Genomic DNA, 22,653 nt, shown 5'->3' with positions numbered 1-22,653 from the left:
GCTGATAAGAAAATAAAATAACTGATGAAAGTTAAACATTATTCATATTACGTATATTTGAATTTTTAGTGAAAATTTATTTTTTTGTGTACTAATGTTAAATGAAGCAAATATTCTGAGAAGTGTTGAAATGCCTGTTCAATCTGGCTACGAAAATCGATGGGAAACTGCAAGGAATAACACAGAACCAAATATACGAGATAAGCACAGCTATGGTTCTCAGAGACAAAATGTACGAAGCAATTTTCGTGGTCATTATTCGGACAATCGGCCTGACGCATTCGGCTTGAACGCTTTTGGAAGGTTAGTAAAAGTACACAGTTTAAGGAGCAGTAGGGGGAAGAAATCAGAAAATCCAGAAGAAATACAGCATGCAGGCGATGACTTGAACCCACACATGCTCTCAAACAAAAGCCGATATAGTGAACCTGAATTTGAACGCTCGGATAAAGGCGATTTGTTATCTGAAAAGGTAATACCACTTAAACAATGCAACGATCAGCTGTCTGATAGATCAAAAACTGTAGAATCTACGAGTACCTGGAAGCCTTCAGCAACAGTTGGGGCTCAGTTGAGAAGAAGAATTCGACCCGAATCAATATGTCATCTGTTGTACATACTTACTATGACTGCAGCTTTTTATTTTAATTTTGTAGCAAGTATTAATCTGGCAGTCCATTACACGAAGAATCTGCAAACCATGAAAGCTGGTTTAACACTGATGTTTGTGTTCTTTTCATTGCTAGCATCGTCAGTCTTCACAGTTCTGATGTAAGTAGCAATAATTAGCTTACTCTAGCTGTTGAAGAACTTGAAAATTTATCGCTGTAGAAACAAAACCTATGATCCTATATCCTGTGGCGGTGTCAGTCTAATGAACTAAGATTTTCTTACCCAAAGACTACTCTTGCTTACCTCTCAAACGTCCATTTCCCACCAACCGTGCTTTATGTATCTGAGTATTTTTTTGTTCTGTAAACGATATGTTTAATCTATCCTATTGTTAACCATTTGCGTATCCCAACCATGTGCAACAGCCGGTTCCGGCCCATTGAACTCGCCTGACGTTATTGAAAATGCATTAATTATGTAATCTCTTAAACCTGGGGTTCTTAACCTTTTTCACAAGCCAGCCAGCGAAGGATGTTAAAATTGATACCACCATAAGCCGTATGTACGAATAAAAGCGGCTTGCGGACTACCAGTGGTACAAATACCACAGGTTGAGAAGTCCTGTCTCAAAACTGATTTGATTTTTTTTACTGTATAATTGATGCCCACCTTGAAAATATCCTCCGTTTAGAACATCCAGTGTGCCACCAAACCTTAAGAGACTAGTTCAAGATTTTCATTAAAATGGTATATATATAATGTTTTTTTTCTTCAGTAGTAAATATTTTCGTTACCGTTATAATAGTTTTTGTGTTTCTGAGATGTTAGTGTATTATGAACGTGTTCGTTTATTGAACATGGCAAATCAATTCTTGTGAAAATGTTACACATTGGCCCGTACGGTCCTCGACACTGGCGGCTCGTACTGTTATTAACAAAGCGTGCTGCAACACACACACACACACACACACACACATATATATATATATATATATATATATATATATATATATATATATATATATATATATATATATATATATATATATATATATATATATATATATATATATACGTGTGCTAACCCACTGAAGTCTGAAGTTGATATCTCTCCTTCGATTCTTAATGCTGGCAAACTTCTCTATCACCCTGGAGTTGAAATCTAGCATGTTGTTGATCAAACTTTTTTCTATCGAGAGCATGGCAAGGGCAGTTAACCTTCCTGACTTATGGAAATTCCTCATAAATGTCTTAATTCTCTTTAGAGACGAAAAAGTATATCTCAGGCTCTGCTGTGGACATTGGTATGGTCACTATTATTTACAAAAGGGTTGCTATTTCGCTAAAATTGTCCTGTAAGTTGTTCTTAAAGATAAGCTAACAGAGCCAAAAGCTCAGTGGGAAGTCGCTGCTACCTAACATTGGGTAGCTTTCAACCACAGTGTCCAGAATATGTTCCGGAAATTTCTTCGAAAAATTACTAAAATTTGCAGAATCCAGAAGTTTGGCGGCATCCAAATGGCTTGTTTTCTCAAATCGATTTCGCGCATCCGCAGAAATGCGATCACATACTTCTTTGGCATTGGGTACTCTGCAAGATATAATCCACCCACATTTGTTTTCACAAACTGTTGGAAGAAACATATCACTTGTCCTAATATTGTCTGTGTCATTCCGAATTTTCTCAATGGCTTCAATGAAATATTTAAGTGCTGTTTGTACTTTCATGGTAGGCTTTCACTGAATTTGATTATACAAAATATTCACATGCGGCATTATTTTGTGAAGAAATTCTAACCAAAACATGAATTCACTGTGTTGGATTTCTCTAATTCTGAAAAGCACTCTTTCAAAACATTTTAATTTTCAGAGACGGAATTAACACTTGAAATTCCATCGAGTAGCTGACCCACTAGGAATATGTCGTACAGCCACTTTTTCCAAAACAGATACACGCTGTGGGGAGCAGGAGGAAAAATGTGGAAAATCCTGAAAGACTACAGGAAAAAAAAAAAAAAACCTTGTCGATTGATTTTGAGATGTAGTTCTTTCTATTATCAAATTTAGTTGGTTAACAATGGACGTAGTGTGCCAAAGGAAAGTGTTCTTTAATTTTAGATTGTACGCAATTAATTGATCCCTTATTACCGATGCCCCATTAAATGTATGTGCTATAATTTTGGTACGATTTGAATCTGTGTCAAAAATGTTCAATTCATTTAATATACACTCCCGACAATTCTGGTCTCCCGGACCTTTAGGATTAAAGAAAGTAAATAAAAAAGAGGAGAAAACAGAGAACCGAGCGGCGAGCGCCGTCAGCAAGCAGAAGAAAGCGAGAAAGAGGAATACTTGGCGCTTGCGCAGAATGTCTTCGGGCTCAACCTAACTCAGCACGGTAGAAGCTATTCTGGGTGGGAAAAAAAAAAAAAAAAGGAAAGTGGACAAGCCATATTGAGATCTTTTCCCCATGCTAGAGATATATTTGTTGGGTAGGCTTGTATAGTTCAAACGGGCTTCATTCAGTACAGCCCGCTCGGTTCGTTAGTACAACTTTCACACTGCGGAAGGCGCTGATAATCGCGCTCCACGCTCGAAAAACAAGATCGTCATGGGAAAGTTCTGTATTTTGTTAATTAACGAACAGTTTAAACAAATGAATGGATGAAATTTTTTTGAACTAAAATTAGTCTAACACAAATACACAAATATAGGAAGCGTGCTGGGCTATCCCGGTAGCCCTACCTCAGAAACCGCTACTGTCCTAACACCCTCCATGTGTTTGCCGTAGCTTATATAGGATAACATGTTAATATCACGACGGCATTTCTCCTACACGTAATATTTTGACATTTTATAACATACATAAATAGTCTGTAATAGCTATACATTTGACCATAAATTAATAATTTGTTAGATAGAATAAGATAATTATTGACAGATTTGGCTAATAAGTTAGGTATGTTATCTTTCAAAGTATGAAAGCAAAACTCAGAAAAAAGTTTCAAAGGGAGTCTATTGTATTAAAAATAATAATAAGTAAATACAATAAAAACAAAATGTGACACTGGTATGGAGTGCCGTTTTATCCTGTGTAAATTAAAAAAAAAAAAAAAATGTGACGTCTTCCTCAGTAGTTCCCAGTCTTGGATGCTGTTAAAGATTTTTTCTTAATTTTCTAAATGGCGTATTAGAAGTAACGTTGCACTTGGAAGAGGAATGCTGCAGTGGAAACGCTTAAATTTGGAATTGTGACTAACACTTGCTAATAAATCAATGCTGTACTAATCATAATGAGCAATCGACATAAGTTTATCACAGATTTTACTTTGAAAACTGGTATGAAGAAATAACAATTAAATGTTAAGTATAATTACTTCCATGTTGAAGTAATTATATTCAAGTCCCAGAAGTAGCAGATTTTACATCGTCTGCTACCAATTTCAAATATTTTTCTTAGGCAAGCTTCTTATTGAAACTAGATAGCTAAAGTCATAAAACAAAAATAGTAACAATAACCACTATAGTGAGCAGGTTGATCCTAGTCAGGGTTGAGTAAATTACACGTAAGAAAATATTATCTACGTGACGCATAGAAACACATAAAATATGCAAAGTACGTTAAAAGCTAGAAATAAGTTTTCAGATTAAAATAAAATGCTTTTGGAGCTGTTCATTCTTTTGACAGAAAGAAAAATCCATTAAAAGGTTCCTTGGAAATTTGTATTTGCCTCCTGTTGCATTTGCAATTTCTCTTTGTCTGAGTTTTGATTCAGAGCTTGTACGGGGTGGGGGGACACCTATCACAGTTAAGCTACTCACTGTCGAGGGGACGCACTTCAAGATGAAACTTTATTATTCGATATGATATAATACCAGGATGAATGCGTAAATGAAACATGGAATAGGTTCACCACATCCCTTCCACCAAAGAAAACTCTAAATGAAATGAAGATGTGATCTGGTCCTCATTTCAGTAAAATTTTACTATTAGGGCCCCCGGAGATAATATATAATATTATTTCTAAAAGAACAGACAATATTTAAGGTGTTGCTGCTGCTCCATCTAAGCAAAATACATGAAGATAAAGCATAAATGTAATCTAGGTCTAACAGTATTTCAGTATTCAGCAAAACTCCTACTTGAGCTCAAATGTAATCTAGGTCTAACAGTAGACTATTTCAGTAAAACTCCTACTTGAACAAGAAGTACTAAAAAGGTTTATTAAATTTTGAATTCGAGAGAGGGGATTTTATATTTTATATATCTTTCTATGGGGATAACTTCATATTTTTCTGTGGGGTTCAAACATTAAATGCTTACCCTTCTTAGGAAAAGTTCCAAGTTACGATGCTGATTCAGAGAATATTAATCTGAGACTTACTTCCATGGATTACTAATATTAAGAGAGAGGTGACGTGGAAGACAGGCCGCAAAATATTGGTTGATGCGGTGACCCGCAGGTACCATACGTTTCATACTGACCGTGAGATAACTTATTAATTGAACATTACCAATTATTTCGCTTATTGTGCTCAAACCTACGGACTATAGGAACGAAGATGCAGAATCCATATATATGTGTCATTCCAGAAGAAATTTGTAGAATACATTTCAAATGACGTGTGGTTCAGTGAGAATTTTGTAGAAGTGTCGAAACATTGTAGCAGACGAAGATGATGGTAGAAGACTATCTAAACACTTTGTTTTTGTAAGTTTTACAGAATTGTAGTAATAAAAGTAATGCAGTGTAGTACTTATTACATTATATGTTTGTATTATAAATTTACATAGAAGATGACAAGCAACATGGGATTTGAAAACGTAATATTTTTTATGATCTTTTACATAATTTCAGCTAATTTCATTTTAAAGAATTTCTTGGAATAACGAGATTGGTGTTCGAACACGCTCTGTAAATATACGTAAGAAATGTATTACCAGGGGACGTCAAAAAGTAAAAGGACAAGCAATTTCTCGCACTAGGATTTGGTAACACTGCTATTGTCCAGCGCTGAATTAGTGCCTTCTACAACACTTCTATGCTACGTGTCACCTTTATTCCCGCGTTAGTCGTTGAAGTGTGGCAGACTGTTAAACATGGCAGCTCCGTTGTCGATCTGCACCAAGGAGGAAATGAGGACAGTGATTTTTTTTTGTTTTGTTTACGGAAGCTGTTAAACCTGCGGTAATTATTCGTCGAATGCAAACGTAGTATGGTGACAGATGTTTATCGCGAAGCAAGATCTACAAATGGATAAAACGTTTCAAACAGGGAAGAACTTCTTTATGTGACGAGGAAAAATCGGGCAGGCCATCGACGTCAACGACTGAGGACAATTTGGTAGTCGTTGAGGGAATGGTGATAGAAAACAGATAAATCACACTGGACGAAATCGAATACTTTACATATCAATCATGGTTCAGCGTATTCCATATTAGACGATAGGTTAAATTCGGGAAGTGTGTGCAAAGTGAGTCCCTAAAGAATTGTCAGTGCGGCGTAAGGCACAAAGGTTGGACATCTCTCGTAAGCAGTTAGCCCGTTATCGTCGCGAGGGACATGGATTTTTACAGTTCATACACATACAGTCCAGACGTGGCTCCAAGCGATTTGTATATGTTTGAACCATTGAAGGAAGAGCTCGCGGAAGAAGATTTGCAACCGATGCAAAAGTTATTGATGCGGTGCAGAATTGGCTACAGGTGCAACCGAAACACTTTTTTTGTTAAAGTGCGTCGAAGTGCAGGGAGATTATGCAGAAGTGTTTCAGTTTTCTATCATTAGAATAAATGTACCTTTTCTAAGAAGCCCCCTTTACATTTTGACTTATCCTCGTATTAATGCATTAAAACCCAGTAGTAATAAAAAAATAAATTTCAGTTTCAATTCGGTTGCATCAAAAATCTGGGGCCATAGGCCAACTCTGTTATGAATAAAGATACGAAAAGATGAAACTAGAGGTAAGTTGTTGGAAATACGTGGTTTTCAATTAAAATCATTTTAATTTTTCCAGTTGCACTGTCGTTTGGGTTCCACACTTGTAAGGCGTTCTATCTTAAATGAAAGAAAACAATGTTGCCAATTCACCAAGCGGTTCTCTTGGGTCCTCAATATTACAACAATACAGCATTGAACGGATCCGAATGTTCCATGTTCCCTCACATGACAATGTGCATATGCTATATGTCATTTTGATTTGAACAGTCTGCTGAACCGGAAACGTAACCTTTCCGTTTAACATAGGCCACCTTACCACTGTAAAGCCTAAACAGGTGGTCCATTTAGAAAATTTCCACCAGTATAAATTAAAAACCATCTATTTTCAACAACTTTCCTGTTTCCATTTTTTCACGAATATTCACACCATATCACGAATACTTCAGATATTTTACATAGGATTTTATACCTATTTTTTTTTCTTTTACAAATGCTTAAATTTTTGTCTTACGACTTCAGCTTTCGAAGCAGAAAGAACATTCAGCTTCATAAGAAAGTTACTTTATGTGTCCGAACTTTCGATACACCCGGTATTTGTTATTACCTGTCTTTTTCGGACCACTATCTCTTGAAAAAGTGCGTTTCTCGACTAGTTTTTATTGAAATTATTTTGTTCAATTTAGCGTTTAAAAACCGCCACTTCTCCTAAGTTTATTCCTGCATGTATATATATAATATTTAAGTCTCGGATTTTTATGTACTAAAACTATAAAATATATTTTTTGTGCGCTAAAAGTGAAAAACATATTTGCTAAAAATTAAAAAAAAAATATTTAACAAAAAAATAACAAGGAAAAGTATGAGAAAACACCCAACGTAAGAAAAATAAATGCTCGTGATCACCAATAACTCATATTCATCAGAGGTCGAAATTCCATGGGCATTAGAGTGAATAACTAACTTCTTTTACAAATTGTCCATCGTAAAATCATGCCTACTGTCGCGGAATAATATGGTACCTTATACTAAGAAAAGGAACGTTCTACATCACACGATATTAACCTCGCGTATTTGAAAAGAGGCATATCACGAATATTCACACCATATCACGAATACTTCAGATATTTTACATAGGATTTTATACCCATTTTTTTTCTTTTACAAATGCTTAAATTTTTGTCTTACGACTTCAGCTTTCGAAGCAGAAAGAACATTCAGCTTTCTTTCAATGCACTGTATTTCCTGTACTTCTTTAACCGAAGTACTCAATAAATCTCCTGTAGTTTCTAGTTTCTTTATAGACTGAGTCAAAAAACCGAAATTGGCAGATATGAAAGCCAAGTCACTGTCATTTACTAAATTTTGAACAATTTCAATGGAGAAAGTATCGTCTGGGTTTAGTTTAGTTATTACAGATACAAATGCTTCAAAATTCTCTACATAACATAGTACTGCATTATGCCAGGTAACCCACCGCGTGATTGCGGGTGTTGGAAGAAGTGAAAAATCGGGATTTGTTTTTTTGAAAAGTTCAATTCTAGTTGGCGATTTTACGAGAAAGGTTTTCTCATCTGACACTTGTAATGAGCCTCTCAACTCTCTATGTTATTATCAAACCTCTCATAACAGGAAGGATTCTGTTCCGGTCATGGGAAGCTTGTAATTGGGAGTAATTTATCAGACTTCGACTTGAAGAGCAAGTTCGGCACGAGTAGTGAGTTAATCGAACAGTTGAAGTACCTTTATTTAGAAATTAAAACCAAAGTATCTATAATTTCTAATAATGACAATAATTCTAATTTCCTTATAGCTAATTTTATGCATTTATTCGGCATCCAAATCAATATGTACGAAAATATTCATGCAATATAAATTATATGCTCATGTACATCTAACATATTCATTCACATAAATCATGCAGATTACTTCCTTATATTAGTTGATACATCTTATATTTTGCAGGCATCATCATGCTTTTCGTTAATGATAAGAGAGACATATAGAATACATGTTAGCCATCAGACTTAAAGAGATACGGAGAATTACATGCTTTTTAAATTGCTTTAAATTCATAGATAGAAAAAGAATATCCATAATCAGACCGTACGTTTCCCAGACGACTAATCACCGTAGATTCTATTCGTTTAATCTTATAAGAAATTCATTACGACGTAGCTTCACTTTTAATAACATATTATATCAAGACAAACCTTATTTCATTTCATTAAATTCATATCTTTTAATATTGGAAAACATCTCCGATCATATTCTAAATTCTCCCTTCTGATATGCACTGGTAGCATGGCGATTAACTTTTAGATTCTCCTTAAGATAAAACATAAAACTTGCTGACATTTTGTCTGATGCTAATAATTTATTTTAATGCCTACATAGATACAAATAAACACGCAGTCGTAGTAAAGTGCATGATGATTAATATATTGCATTATGTTCATAATCATGAATAATTTAGCTATGAAGTTCAGCAATCTAACATATCGAACATCGAGGGAAATTTAAGCTATTTAATGTATAATTACGTTTTCCAACATTTTACTCACAAAATTAATTAAACTTATAAACAATCTGTTATAACAATTTCAGTAGTCCGACGATATCACTTTTCTTTTGAATTATTAGAACAGCAAAGTATACTGTATTTAATCTTTCTTCTAAGAAACACACTTTGTTACAACTTATTCTCACACAAACTAGAAGAAAAGAAAATGCATCTACTCAGTATTTAAAGAAATGACATGATTACTAGTACATAAAGCTTATGAACATGAATGCAAAATTCTAATAAAATTTTATACATTAAAATAACATTCAGTAATCAAAATTAAACAAATAAATATGCCAATAATTAAACGTTGAATACAACTATTTAGACAAAATAAAACGAACAGGTTGAATATAACTATTTAGGCAAAATAAAACTGGAGAATAAACAGTCTGTTACACACTAACTTGTTCACTTTAGGACAAAGCGCTACTTCAGAAGCTCTTTATTTCGCACAAGTTACCACAGCGTAGATAAGCTGAATATATGACGACGCTGTTTCTGCAGGTGGGAAATTGCTTATAAATACGATGGATAGATTTATGTAGCCTATTCTTTTCCCGATGTTAATTTCTTTCGAGAGAAAGTTAAAAAAAAAAAACAAACGAAATTTAGGATATAATAACAGAAAATTGTTAAAAAATATGTATTTATTACCAAAATGTCCAAAATATTTATTTACATAACTTTTTTCAGAAAATGTGTATCTTTATGTGAAATAAAATTTGTAATTTACACTTGCAGACTCTTAATTGGGATAATAAACTTTGTTTTGTGCTTGTGCGTGTTTGAAAAAGAAATGTTTTTACGTATAAATCCGGGTCTCAATAATATTACTAACCTTTGACTAGCTGGGGATTTCGCTTTTGTTCAGCCTACGGCCTCGCACCTTTTCATTCAGCCTTTGAAAAGCCTAAGTATAAATTTTCATTTCTCTAAGAAGATATAGTGATTTTTCTGATTAACTGTATCGATTTATTACTCTCTATCACCTCCGACCTCTACACTGTTCCTATTATTTATTTTCAAGAATTATTTATACATTAGAACATATATACGCTACACAAACACACCACATTATATACTGTAACACATTGTTGACTAAACATTAGAGTTATGTGCAATATGAAATTGAATGCTGTTTGTTTCAAGTGTTGAATCAGTTATTTGTTTCATTATCTCCTTTACCTCCAATCTCAATAATTTACCTTTCGTTAAACAAACCATTTCAAACATAATTTCATATAATAAACCAATATTTAAAGACAAAATGATAAAATATATACATTGTGACCTACTTGCCAACACATAAGTTTATATTTACATTATTTCAAATCACTAAATTCATTAAATGTAAAATATACTGTATGTTTCTTACTCACAATTATACGTACGTAGTTTATTTTTTTTTTTTACTTTTGCATTTTATATTTCATTTTCTTTAAAATGTTGAAATATATATATATATATGGTGTGTATTTTTTATATTTAATTTTTTTTAACCGAAATGATATAATTACACTGCATTCATATAATTTACAATTTAAATAGAATATTTTTTATCTATAAATTGGAACATATTTGACATTTTTTTTACAGACTGATAAACAGCATATTCTGAACAGTTAGTTATAAAAGGAAAACTTCTTGTAATAATTTTCCAGGAGGCAATGTACCTAAAATGGAAGCCACATTTCCTCGCTGAACTGCTATGCTGATACGTTGTATCAGAAAAGTAGTAGCCCGCTTGTCACCAGTATAGTTTAAATTGTATGAAATAAATTTATTGTTATTTTCAGTATTATTATTCTCGCTTTTTAGAACTATATTTCAAACAATTGTATAATGTTTACGTTTATATATACAATACAAAAAATATGTCAAACTTCAATAACTTTAATTAAAAATCATATATATATATATATATATATATATATATATATATATATATATATATATATATATATATATATATATATATATATATATATATATATCGTAAATACGCGCGTAATTTTCGCCCTCGCATAATTTTCGCATCCCAGTTTTGAAGGGCATTATCTGTATATTTTATTTTCCTCGCGTAATTTGCGCACGCGGAAACTTATTGTGAAACAGCATTTTTCTAGGAATCAATTACGGTAGCTAATGAACAATTGGCAACGCAGCAAAGTCATTGTTATAAGATAAGAAACCACACGACTTCTTAATCAATTTTTAATGTTATTTTTCTACAATTAAGAATTAGTTGTTTGTTGTCAATTCTTGCTACAAAGAAAATGTGTACCGGTATTTTCGTGTTATTTTGACTGGGGGATGATGTTCACAGATGTGGCTAATTTTTCCCCCGCATAATTTACGCACCTTTGTTTCAAAACATCTTTTTTCGTCTAAAAAAGTGCGAAAATTATGGTATATACAATATATAATATCAATATTTCTCCAGAAATAAACAAAAGACAAATATTTCCAAGAGTAAAATGCATGTTAGGCATCAAAATACTGATATCAGCTAGTATAATGGAGATGACAGTTTATCTCAATTGTAATTTCAGAGCTAAGAAGCTTTCTTTTTTAAAAAAATTAATTTAGTACCCCAAGTTTCATGAAAAATATATCTAGCGATCTGTATCACAACCCCTCTTGATCCTATGATCAAGGGGAGAACCTCATACCGTTTCTTATCATTAAATGTGTTGAGCATTTCATAATCCACAATCTTCTTTTCCTTAAATTTATATCCATGTCATCTTCTTCAAATCTGATAGTAATTTCAATATGAAATTAAATATGGTTTTAATTTTACATTTTTGATTTTAACGCGAAACTCTTTACGAACTTGGTAAAGAGTAAACCGTAATGTCTTTTTACAATATTGGCAATATGATTGTGCCTGTAAATATCGTGCACCTATTGGCGTGATAAAAACATTTACCAACCACATGAGAAACTGACTCAACAGGCCCGTAGCATTTGTTGCAAGAAACATCTGTCCTACATTGTGAGCGGGCGAGGGCAACTCTAGCACCATAGATGTTAGTGCGGACTTTGTAGCATCTATGAACATATTATCCTATAATAAATTATTATGGAACAGGAAACAATTCCGCACCGGACCATTCCTAAAATACTTCGCAGCTCTACCTTGACTTTGTTTGTTAAACACTTTCTGAAGAATTTATCCTTACGCTGCTGTGTTTCCTTTTCCAAAATAGGCAAATCATAGGGTTTTTAGGATTAATCTGAGATGCTTCAGTTATACTTTGTATGAATGGCTCTTAACGAATAGATAAATTTTAGCTGAGCTAACAACATAATGTTATCGACGCATACAAAACCCATCCCCATCTCATTATTTAATATAAAACACACAATCCGTTATTGAACCATGGAGACGAAACCATTTTTAAAATTTTTCTTTCGAACAATATCGTTTATGGAGGCCAGAAACATATGTGAAGTAAATCGAACTATCCATACGTAAAAGAATTTAGGCAAAATATATGTCTGTACTAAAACTAGTTTTTGTCTAGGTTTCAAACTTAGTTTGTCCACCACGTCTAACATTCTGCCAGTTCTTCAATATGTTGTTTGGTTTCTATTCTCTTGAGGATATATTTGCATTCAACATATTCACAACTCTCGTCAATTCTACATCTTCAATTTTCTCTCCATTCCATAGTAACTTTTTTATCGTCCACGATCTACCATTAGGTACCACACCAAACGCCATACACTTACCTGTAGAAATGCTCATACTTAAGGCTTGTATCAGACTACCAAACGTATTAAAAATACATTTTAGCTCTTATTCAGAATTTGCTTAACAGAATATCGTCTGCATAGGCCAACATCGGTGTTTTTACTGTGCCGACACTATATCCTTCATTATTTTCAAATATTTTATTTTATTACATTGTGCATAGCCAAGTTAAACAAAAGGGAACTCAGTTGACCTCAAATCCAATGCCGATAAATTCAGTAGAATTGTTCTCTTACAAATTAACGTGCAAATTATTCTAACGAGTTATTCGGAATAGCTCTATTTTTAAGTGATTCAGTAATTACACCAGTATGTGGCGTTGTGTCAAACGTTTTGGATACGTCTACTGCACAACCAAATATTGCCTTTCCTTTTCACCCCTGCCTAATAACTATGTCTAGAATAAAACTATTCATAAGAGTAGATCAGCCAGGAATAAAATATTTTGAGTTATTTTTTGGATCAAAAGATGCAATATATTTCAGGCAAAAAAAAAAAAAAAAAAGAAAAGAAAAAAAAGAAAAAGAAAAAGAAAAATTGTAGGCCTTATATCTAGATAACTATATATAGTGTAGCCAAACCCAAACCCAAACTATCACTCAACTTAGTATGATGTGCTTATTTCGTTATAAAAAAAAAAAACCGAAAAGTCAATTTAGGGGCCGTTCAAACATTTTGTGGCCCCTGATCCAATAAATCTAATATATTTCATTCAATCAAAAATTTTCTTGTACCCTTATATCTGGAGAACTACATATAGTGTAGCCAAACCTAAACTATCACTTAACTCAGTGTGATGTGCTTATTCGATAAAAAAAAATAAATACGAAAACTCGATTTTGGGGCTGTTCAAACATTTTGTCGCCCCTAATCCCAAAACTAATTATTGGCCAAGATAGCAATCTTTTGATGCAGTTCGGGGCCGCGGTGGCTCAGTGGTAGAGCGTTCACCTCTGGTGGTAGGGGTCTTGGGTTCAAACCCTGCTCCCGCCAAGTGAACTTTGTGGTGGACAAACACCGTGTGCGTGGGTTTTCTCGGGGTTCTCCCGTTTCCTCTTACTTTCTTCATTCCACCATTTCATTCATTACTCATCATCACCGTCTCCTTTAGCCTAACCGGCATAAGCGTGGGACGTAAAACTCAAAAATTTCATTTCATTTATTTTTTTGATGCAGTTTTTGGATCATTCCTAAAATTCTGGTTTAACTTATAACGCTCCTCAAACTTACATCAAGTATCCCTGTAAATTCTCTATACAATAACAAAGAGGTCATTACAGGTCGCCAGTTCTTCACCTCTGCTATATACTTGCCCTGTTTTGGAATCAAAAAAGTTCGGTTCGTTCTCCAAGACACTGGGATGCAGTGATTTATCTACATCCCCTAACACCCCCAGCACCCCCTAAAATTTTCGGACACCTCCCGGAAATAAATTACTTACAATCCCGAACTAGGGGTTGCGATATTAAAAAGATTCATTCTCGTTCTTCCTAAAACCCTCCAGGACTTTGTTTAAAATACTTTAAATGATCTTATCTTTGGAGACAGGGAATTTCAATGCAAGGAGGAAATTTCTAGGGAAATGCAGCACCGAAAAGCTTGACTCCTAGCGATCTTGATGTAGATCGGAACTCATGTATAAAATGGCTGTAGTAACCAGGGCGGAAACTAAATCCAAGCAGTCAAAATGCAAGGAAAATTCTGACGAGGACAAAATCACAACCAGTGCACATCCTATATGATTATTTTTCCCTTCAATTATCATATATTTTAAAATGTTATGTGTATCTTTTCAACTGAAATAACTTTTTCTTTCTTTTAAAATGCTGAAAACTCAATAAAACGTAAAAATTTATATATATAAAACTACATGAATTGACGTAAAATATAGGGGTAGAGATCTACTTCCGGTTGACGTGAAAAGTTGAATTTGGCATGATTGTAGCTTAGCGGGAAATTGCCAAAAGGGAACACTTTTAATTTTTAGGGTTCTAAATTGGCAATGAAGGAATTCCCCATGATATTTAAATGGGCCTTTTTTGGATCTATAATATCATTTTTAGGTATTTGCTATTCGAATAAAAACTTGAAATTCGGTATGCTTGTACGTTTTCGTTAGCGTTACCTAAGTAAATAAACAAAAATAAAAATTTCCAACTTTAGTTAGAGTGCTTTTATGGGGAACTGAAAAATCTTTCCCATGTTATTTATATGGAACATCTTCTACATCCAAAATGTTTAATCACTTCCGACAAGATTAGAATGATGAAATTTCGCCTTCCAGGACAGGACTAACCCACATGGAAATTGCCAAAAATGAATATTTTTAGTTTTTAAGGGGTCTAAAAGGGGAAGGGGTGAAGAAATTCCCGTGTTATTTAAATGGACGTTTTCTTCGTATACAAAATCTTATGTTTTAGATAATAAAAATAGAAAAAGAAACTTGAAATTTGGTAGAATTGTGGATTTAAGAGGTGCGAGGCCGTAGGACAAGTAAACGCGGGGGTCTGGGGCGGAGCTACCAGCTAGCCAAATCTAGTGTTATAATAAAAGGGCAGATTAGCTTTAATTACTTTCACACATACCCATATGAAAAGTTCTGGGTATTCCTATTATACTTTTAATACATTTGAAATACGTTTAGCATATTACAGTAAGACCATTCATTTTAATTATGAAAAGTAACTGTGATGCTATTTGATTTTTAAAAAGTCGTTCTTGTGTGGCAACATATAGCAATCTTTTATTTTGAGTAATGTATAAATATTTATTTTAATTCTGAAATACTGATCAAGATTTCTTTTAGCAAAGATCAAAATGTAAAATATATACTTACTATAACAGTCTTACGTCTTTTATTGGGTTTTCAGCATTTTTTAAAAAAATGTTATTTCCGTAACGTGAAGAATTTCGGATAACATTTTAGATACATAACAGTCACTTGTTTTTAAGAGCCAATAAAATAAAACAACTTACTTTCGACAAGATAAATTTTCAAGCAAAGCACGCAACGCAAAATTGAATGGAAATCAACCTTTACACGGCTGTGATCGTTACAACAACGTTTGGTCAATCGATTGCCAACGATTCATCTCGACGTCACATCAAGCATGAGAAAGTCGATGCTAATTGGCTCTGGCTGAGGAAGGAAATCTAATGCAATCGTTCGTTGCATCAACGAATTTTAAAGTTTGAAAAAAAAAGCTAATTAAAAGGACGATAATAGTATATGACCTTAATGCAAGATTGCGCCCTCCAGATTCTTTGAACACCCCCCTAAGTTCAAACTTCTGGATAAATCACTGCTGGAATGTATTCACTACACTAAAGAACACTACAAAATGTTTAAATATGCACAATGATTTCCTTACTTATGTCATCCTTCATGACACTGTCCAATTTAGGGAAGATCCCACAGCTTGGCCTCTTATTCTGGTTTTAACTGCTAAAAATATAATTGGTGACAATAAAACTTCAAAATAATAATCTATTATCAGATATCTTTCAACCTATTTTAACCTATTTTCACCTGGCGTTCCACATAATTCATTGTAAAATTTCCTAACCACAGGGTGCGGCACGTAAAACCGGCCCGTAAAGTGAACACATAAAATGAAATGTAATGTATTGAATATGATTAACTACAACACATAAATGAAATGTAATGTATTGAATATGACAACTCACCTTCACAGCAGCCTTCACAGCAGGTGCTGAAAGTGTCCTTCGCCCACTTCAACACACATGTGAGCACGATTGAGGAGATTCATATATACCCTTGTCAGTTCTTGTGTTGTAATGCTATTGGTGACATCCTGGATCCTGGTCTTGAGTTCTTCAATTGTGTGTGGATTTGTTTCGTATACTGTTCCCTTTAACAGTCCCCATAAGTAAAAGTCACACGTGTACAAGTCTGGTGACCGAGGAGGCCACAAGCCTTTGCTGATTGTCCTCTCTGGTGTAAACATCTCATGCACAAAGGACAGTGATGCAGCTGATGTGTGGCATGTTGCACCGTCCTGCTGAAAGTAGCATAACTGACGCTCCTCTTCGGTCAAGTGTGTATAAAACTCCTCCAGGATTCCCATATGCACGTCACTGTTCATGTCGTCTCAAAGAATATGGGCCCAATAACGCGTGTGGCGGAAATGGCACACCAAACACCAATCTTCTCATCATGCAAGGGTACCTGGTGGATTGCGTGTGGATTTTCTGTCGACCAATACCGGTTGTTTTGGGAATTTACGTACCCAGACAGGTGGAACCACGCCTCGTCACTCATGATGAGCATTAGTGGATCCAAGAAACCACTGGCAACATTGCTCAACAGCCATGAACAGAAATGCACCCTCTTCTGCAGGTCAGGCTCCTTCAGTTCTTGCACAACACGTATCCGGTACGGTTTTAACTTCAGTCCCCTTAAAACACGTCTGCAACTTCTCTCACTCGCATGAACCTGTTGACTCAATCTCCTGGTTGACTTTCGAGGACTTCTTGTCATTATCTCCTCCACCTGCATCTTTAATTCAGGTGTGCAGACAGATGGTCGTCTGTTCCTGGGAGCATTTTGAACCGATCCTGTACGCCGCCATTTTTCAATCAATTCGTGAATGGTGCTTTTTGCTGGCACAGAACGTCCTGGAAATTTCTCCCGAAACAAATCCTTTGTTTTCACAAAAGATCCAGTGAGAATGAACCCTTCAACAATGGCAACACGCTCGGGTATCGAATACGGCATTATCGCACACTGACACTCACCTGGCTTAACACAACGAGGCCTTTTTCTCAACTGGTTTCGACAAGTTTCACTGGCTGCGGCTGCACGTGACTGCTGCAGGTCACGAAAGTCGACCCGACCTCCACACGCCATCTCTTGGTAGGAAGGTAGATTATTTAAGTGTTGCCAAAAACACAATATACCAGAATATTACGACGGGCCGGTTTTACGTGCCGCACCCTGTACTTTTGCCTTCTAATTTTACATCAAGCTTTCAACTTTCATCTTTCTATCAAGTACTACAAATTTTGCTAACTTACTGGGATCTTTGTGGAATAACTCATGGACATTGACATACTTATGTCGATTACTATAGTATAGGTTACTATAGAAATCCTTAAGGGATTTCAAGATATGTCAATCTTGTTTTAACAATAACAACATTCATCTTTTTTTTTATCTTCTCGATTTTTTAAATTTCCTTGTACGGAAAATGCCATAAAACGGTGAAATTGTATACAACATTTCGTTCTTCAACCCTTCAGAAATTCGAAGATATGGACATTTTACTATAATAATTGCCACTCCATTTTCCCACTTTTTCCCGTCAAATTAAAAAAAAATGTTTCTTGGGTACCTTACGTTTCTGGTTTAAGTGGTTTGGCCTGGCGTTGATCAGTGAAACGGTCAGGACTTCTCTTATGTATATAGCTATTTATTGCCTGCACATTTTTATAGTTGCTAAGACTTTTCAGATTTTTGCATTCTAATTTCCAGTGAACAAAAATTCTACCAGTGGGTTATGGAACAACATGAAACTGTGAAGAAAGAAGATGTTTCTACAGCCGACTCCGCATCCCATCTCTCCGTACAACGCAGCAAAATATGGTTGTTGTTCTTGTTCGGCTGTTTGGGTCTCACGCATGCACAGAGGTAAGAATATGTCTCACTCAAGATAATCAAAATTCTCTGCTCACAAGATCAGAGGAGGGTAAATCTAGTGATGGCCGCTCTACTGAACAGCAAGAAATCCAATGATGTCACAATATATTAATGAAGTGAATAATTTTAATTAAAGAATTATTATTTAGTATGTAAATGCTTCTGAATGAAAGACGTTTACAAATTTAAATTTTTAAGAAAATAGTTTGTAAAAAGCATAGTACTCTTTTTTGAGCCATAACCGCCAATATCTACTGAGTAGATACACAGAGAAAGAAATTTTATGTTCGTACGTATAAAGTACGTACGGCAGTACGTAAGTTAAATACGTAAATCGTATAGTTTTTGGACTTGCAGCAAACGTATAACTGGAAACATATGTTTTATAATACTTTCTGTATAAACGTTTCATCTATTTGTACTTTCCGTATAAAAGAAGGAATTGTATATAGGGAATCTGGATCTCACATATAGATGGACGTATATAACATATAGTTGACGTATGTAATATAGGTATACGTATGTAATATACGGAAAACTTTAGATGTCAGATATCCTGCAGCTTCATGATGTAACATCTAAGCCTGGAAACAGGCAGTACGCATGTAGCATATGAATAACATACTGTATGTTTCGTACATATTTCCGTAGTAAACATATGGATTCCGTATATTTGTCCGGATAACGTATTTTTCTCAGTGTACCCCAATTAATTTAAATCATTGCTTACTTTCCACCAAAAATTAAGAATAGTCGAACATAGCTGTAAGATAATTTAAACTTTATTTTACTTTACACTTATACCACATTATCAAGAGAAATGTTGACTTAACGTCTGCGTACACACACACACACATACACACAATGTTTTCTCAACATCAGAGAAGATACGGAACAGTGGCGTATGCAGAAACTCATCAGGGGGAGACTTATACTCATAAATACACATACACACAATGTTTACGCACAACATTTGAAAATAAAAACTGAGTAGAATAAAAATGAAGAGGAATGTGGCGTTGCCCTTATAAAAAAATAAGTAATGACTGTGAGTAGAATAATTAACGACAAGCAATACCTTCGTCTTTACCTTTTTAGAAAATAAAGAACAGAGTAGAATAAATAATAACAAAGGCATTGCCTCCTGTCTATTTCCCAATTAGTTGACATGTATGTTCTTGACTAGACTTGAGCTTAAATGTGTTTGGGACTGTCACTATTTAGTTTAACGACCTCGAAAACTATGAATTCTATAGCAATCTCGGTAATTTGGGACACTTAATTTTTACTCCTCGTCTCCATCAGCTCACTAGTGGCTGAGTTTAGACTTATATGGCATCAGAAATGTCACTATTTATCTCGGCGAACCTTAAATCTATGGATTTGACACTAATATCTGTCGTTTTTGATTATTTTTACATGTCATTTCCTTCCCAGCCCCTAGATGTCTTGCTCCTAAAGTACCTTTTTTAAAGATTATGAGTCATATCTGTATGTCAACTTGCTTTTAGAAGTAAGTATACATGTTGAGTTTCACCTTTCTAACATGAAAAAACCGTAAGATATTCAATTTCATGCGTAAATTTAAGACCATTTTTTCCCCTTTGAAGCCCCTCCTTCCTCTTAGGATACGATCCTTCAAGGTCCTATATATCCTACGACCTCTTCCAAGCTATGATACCTTTGATAAAATTCTTTGAAGTGCGCCAAGTGAGTGGTGTGGATTTGTATACCAGAAAGACAAACATACAAACATTCAGTTTCATGTAAGAGTAGCTTCAATACTCGTTCTTCGCATGGGGTGGATAAGGTTTATGCAATATATTATATTTGGAGGGGAGGAAATGAGTAATGGAAGGAGGAATGGAGGAAGTAAATAAAAATAAGGAAGAGTAACACTTGGGTATTGACCCTGTCAATTCTAAGATGAATCATAGAAGAATTAGTGGAATAAGATGTGGATGGAAACAGGAATACCGAGAGAAAACCAACGAACACGATGGGAATCGCATCAAGAATCCTATGCACTAGAAGCAAGTATCTACCACTGATGAGCAACAGTACCCCTTGTAGGTCATTCAGTTACGGTTGTACTTACAGAGATAGTTTATATAACAGAAATTCCAGTGCGAGGACAAATAGAAACATTGACATGGGACAACCTTGTCGTACCCTTTCCTGAAGGGAGACGGGCTTAGAAACCCATTTTAAGTGTAGACGAGCTGTGACCTTGCTATACATATTTGTGAGCAAGTGGAGAAACGCTTCTGTTAAGTTATCCGTGCGGAGTACAGCAAATAGGAGTTCATGAGATAGGTGATCAAATACATTTTGAAAATCAATGGATAAAAGACAGGCAGGTTCTTTTTAACACAGAACTTATATCTTAGAGAGAGCATAATAAACATTCTTTTTTTTATGAAGAACTTCCTGAAAGTGATTAATTAACTGTAAGGAAGAAGTTCCATCAAATGTATTTTCTGTATGTTCTATGAACTGAAACATGTAAAGGCAAAAACAATGCTTGAGATTGTTAAGAAGAGAATAACAAATGGATTAGGACATGATTTGACTTGAAAATATCCTAAATAAGGTGATGGAATGCATACACTATATATTGAAAAAGATAATTATTTTCGTCGAAACGAACAAATTAGCAAAGGTATGTATCGAATGGAAACTCCAAATCTGCGTTATATGATTTGCAATAAGTTATATCAAAGAAGACGCTTGTCTGTGTTGTTTTTAATTCTTGTCTTCTGGAAACCCAGTTGCTATCAAACTGAGATAGCAGGTAAATCTGACCAGCACATATATATTTTAATAACACGACTCCAGAAAAAGAAAACAATTGCGTCTAACGGTTACTATTTGTCCTACAAGGGTTTCCTCTATAAACTGTTGTTATCAAAATTGTGTTACGAGTATAATAGGGGAAGAATGAACTTAACAGGCATTATAAAATTATTTATTTACTCCAATTTGAAAATGAGACTAATCCAGGCATTGTACAGACGACAGACTTAGAAATAGATTTCAATAACGATAGTTACCATTCTGAACTCTGCCAAAATGGAAACTGGCAATAACAAGACGAATATAATCCGATGAATGGCTGTTGACTGAATGATCACAATCACGAGTCTCCTTCTTCTTAGTTTTTGGGAAAGGTTGATTGCTGACGTAGACACAAGAGAATACACTTACGTTAAAGAAATTCACAAATGCGAAAAACTCTCTCTAGATTTCGAAATTATTAAAGAATGAGGAAGATTGATTTGTGTAATCTCCAATTCAACACAAATGTTTTCTCACCACAGAAGAGAATATATTAGTATGGCGCAGTGGCGGTTTCTCTTAATGTTTGCATGTTTGTACTTTCAATTTTGCATTTTCAATTTTTATTTGTGCTAAATCACTTTTCGTTTTATTATCAACATAATCTTTTCTTAAACAAGTGCGTTTGAAACGGGGCTGGCTAATAGCTTTCGGCTTGGGAGTTTGACAAACTCCCCAGCTGGACCACTGCTGAGGTTGTGAGGTGGGGGGATTCGAGGATCCTTATAGTGCCTCATAAGGATCTATATGTTTGCAGATCTTTTGCAAGCAAGTCTACCAGCAGAAACAAATTTCCAAAACAAAACACTTTGGAACTGAAAATTCTCCACCGTCTTTCCTCCTGCAACATTGGTTGACACGGTTCTCGCCTGAAGGGGAATGGTCCGCTCCTCCAAGTCGCACACAGAGGAAAACAAGACCTTTCGCCTTGCCTAAATGCAAGATTGCCAAGTGGTCATAACTATTGGTTCTGTCAACCAAGTAAGGTCAAAGCAGCTACGGAGACAGTAAAGGCCACCTCGTGAAGAGTGAAGACAGATTGAAGGTGTCAATATTAAATACACTCGTGTTTGAATGAGTAAAAATTTGACAGCATCAGAGAATGTTTTCCTTTTCATGTGCGTATGGGTGAATGAGAGAGTTGGAGAACGGGTTTTAGAAGAAAAGCGTTAATGGGATAATGGGTGAGATTTTAAAGGGTACTGCAAGCCCTGTTCTCAACTCGACTGACCAATGTTCTCGCAAAGGGAATGTAGGAGAACATACGGGACGAAAC

General features: G+C 34.8%; 1 protein-coding gene across 1 annotated transcript in view; it reads left to right on the top strand.

Annotated features, from left to right (window-relative positions):
* LOC145679852 (uncharacterized) overlaps positions 1–22,653 on the top strand; it is a 48,810-nt gene continuing 26,157 nt past the window's right edge. Inside the window, exons 1-2 of the mRNA XM_081750373.1 lie at positions 1–771; positions 18,375–18,530. Coding sequence (XP_081606499.1) covers positions 95–771; positions 18,375–18,530 — 833 coding nt within the window. The 5' untranslated portion in view covers positions 1–94. The remainder of the gene's footprint in view (positions 772–18,374; positions 18,531–22,653) is intronic.

This window comes from Thermobia domestica, chromosome 2 (genome assembly GCF_964235325.1).
Source record: "Thermobia domestica chromosome 2, izTheDome1.hap1.1, whole genome shotgun sequence".
NCBI lineage: Eukaryota > Metazoa > Arthropoda > Insecta > Zygentoma > Lepismatidae > Thermobia > Thermobia domestica.
This window is presented reverse-complemented; position numbering and strand designations above follow the sequence as displayed.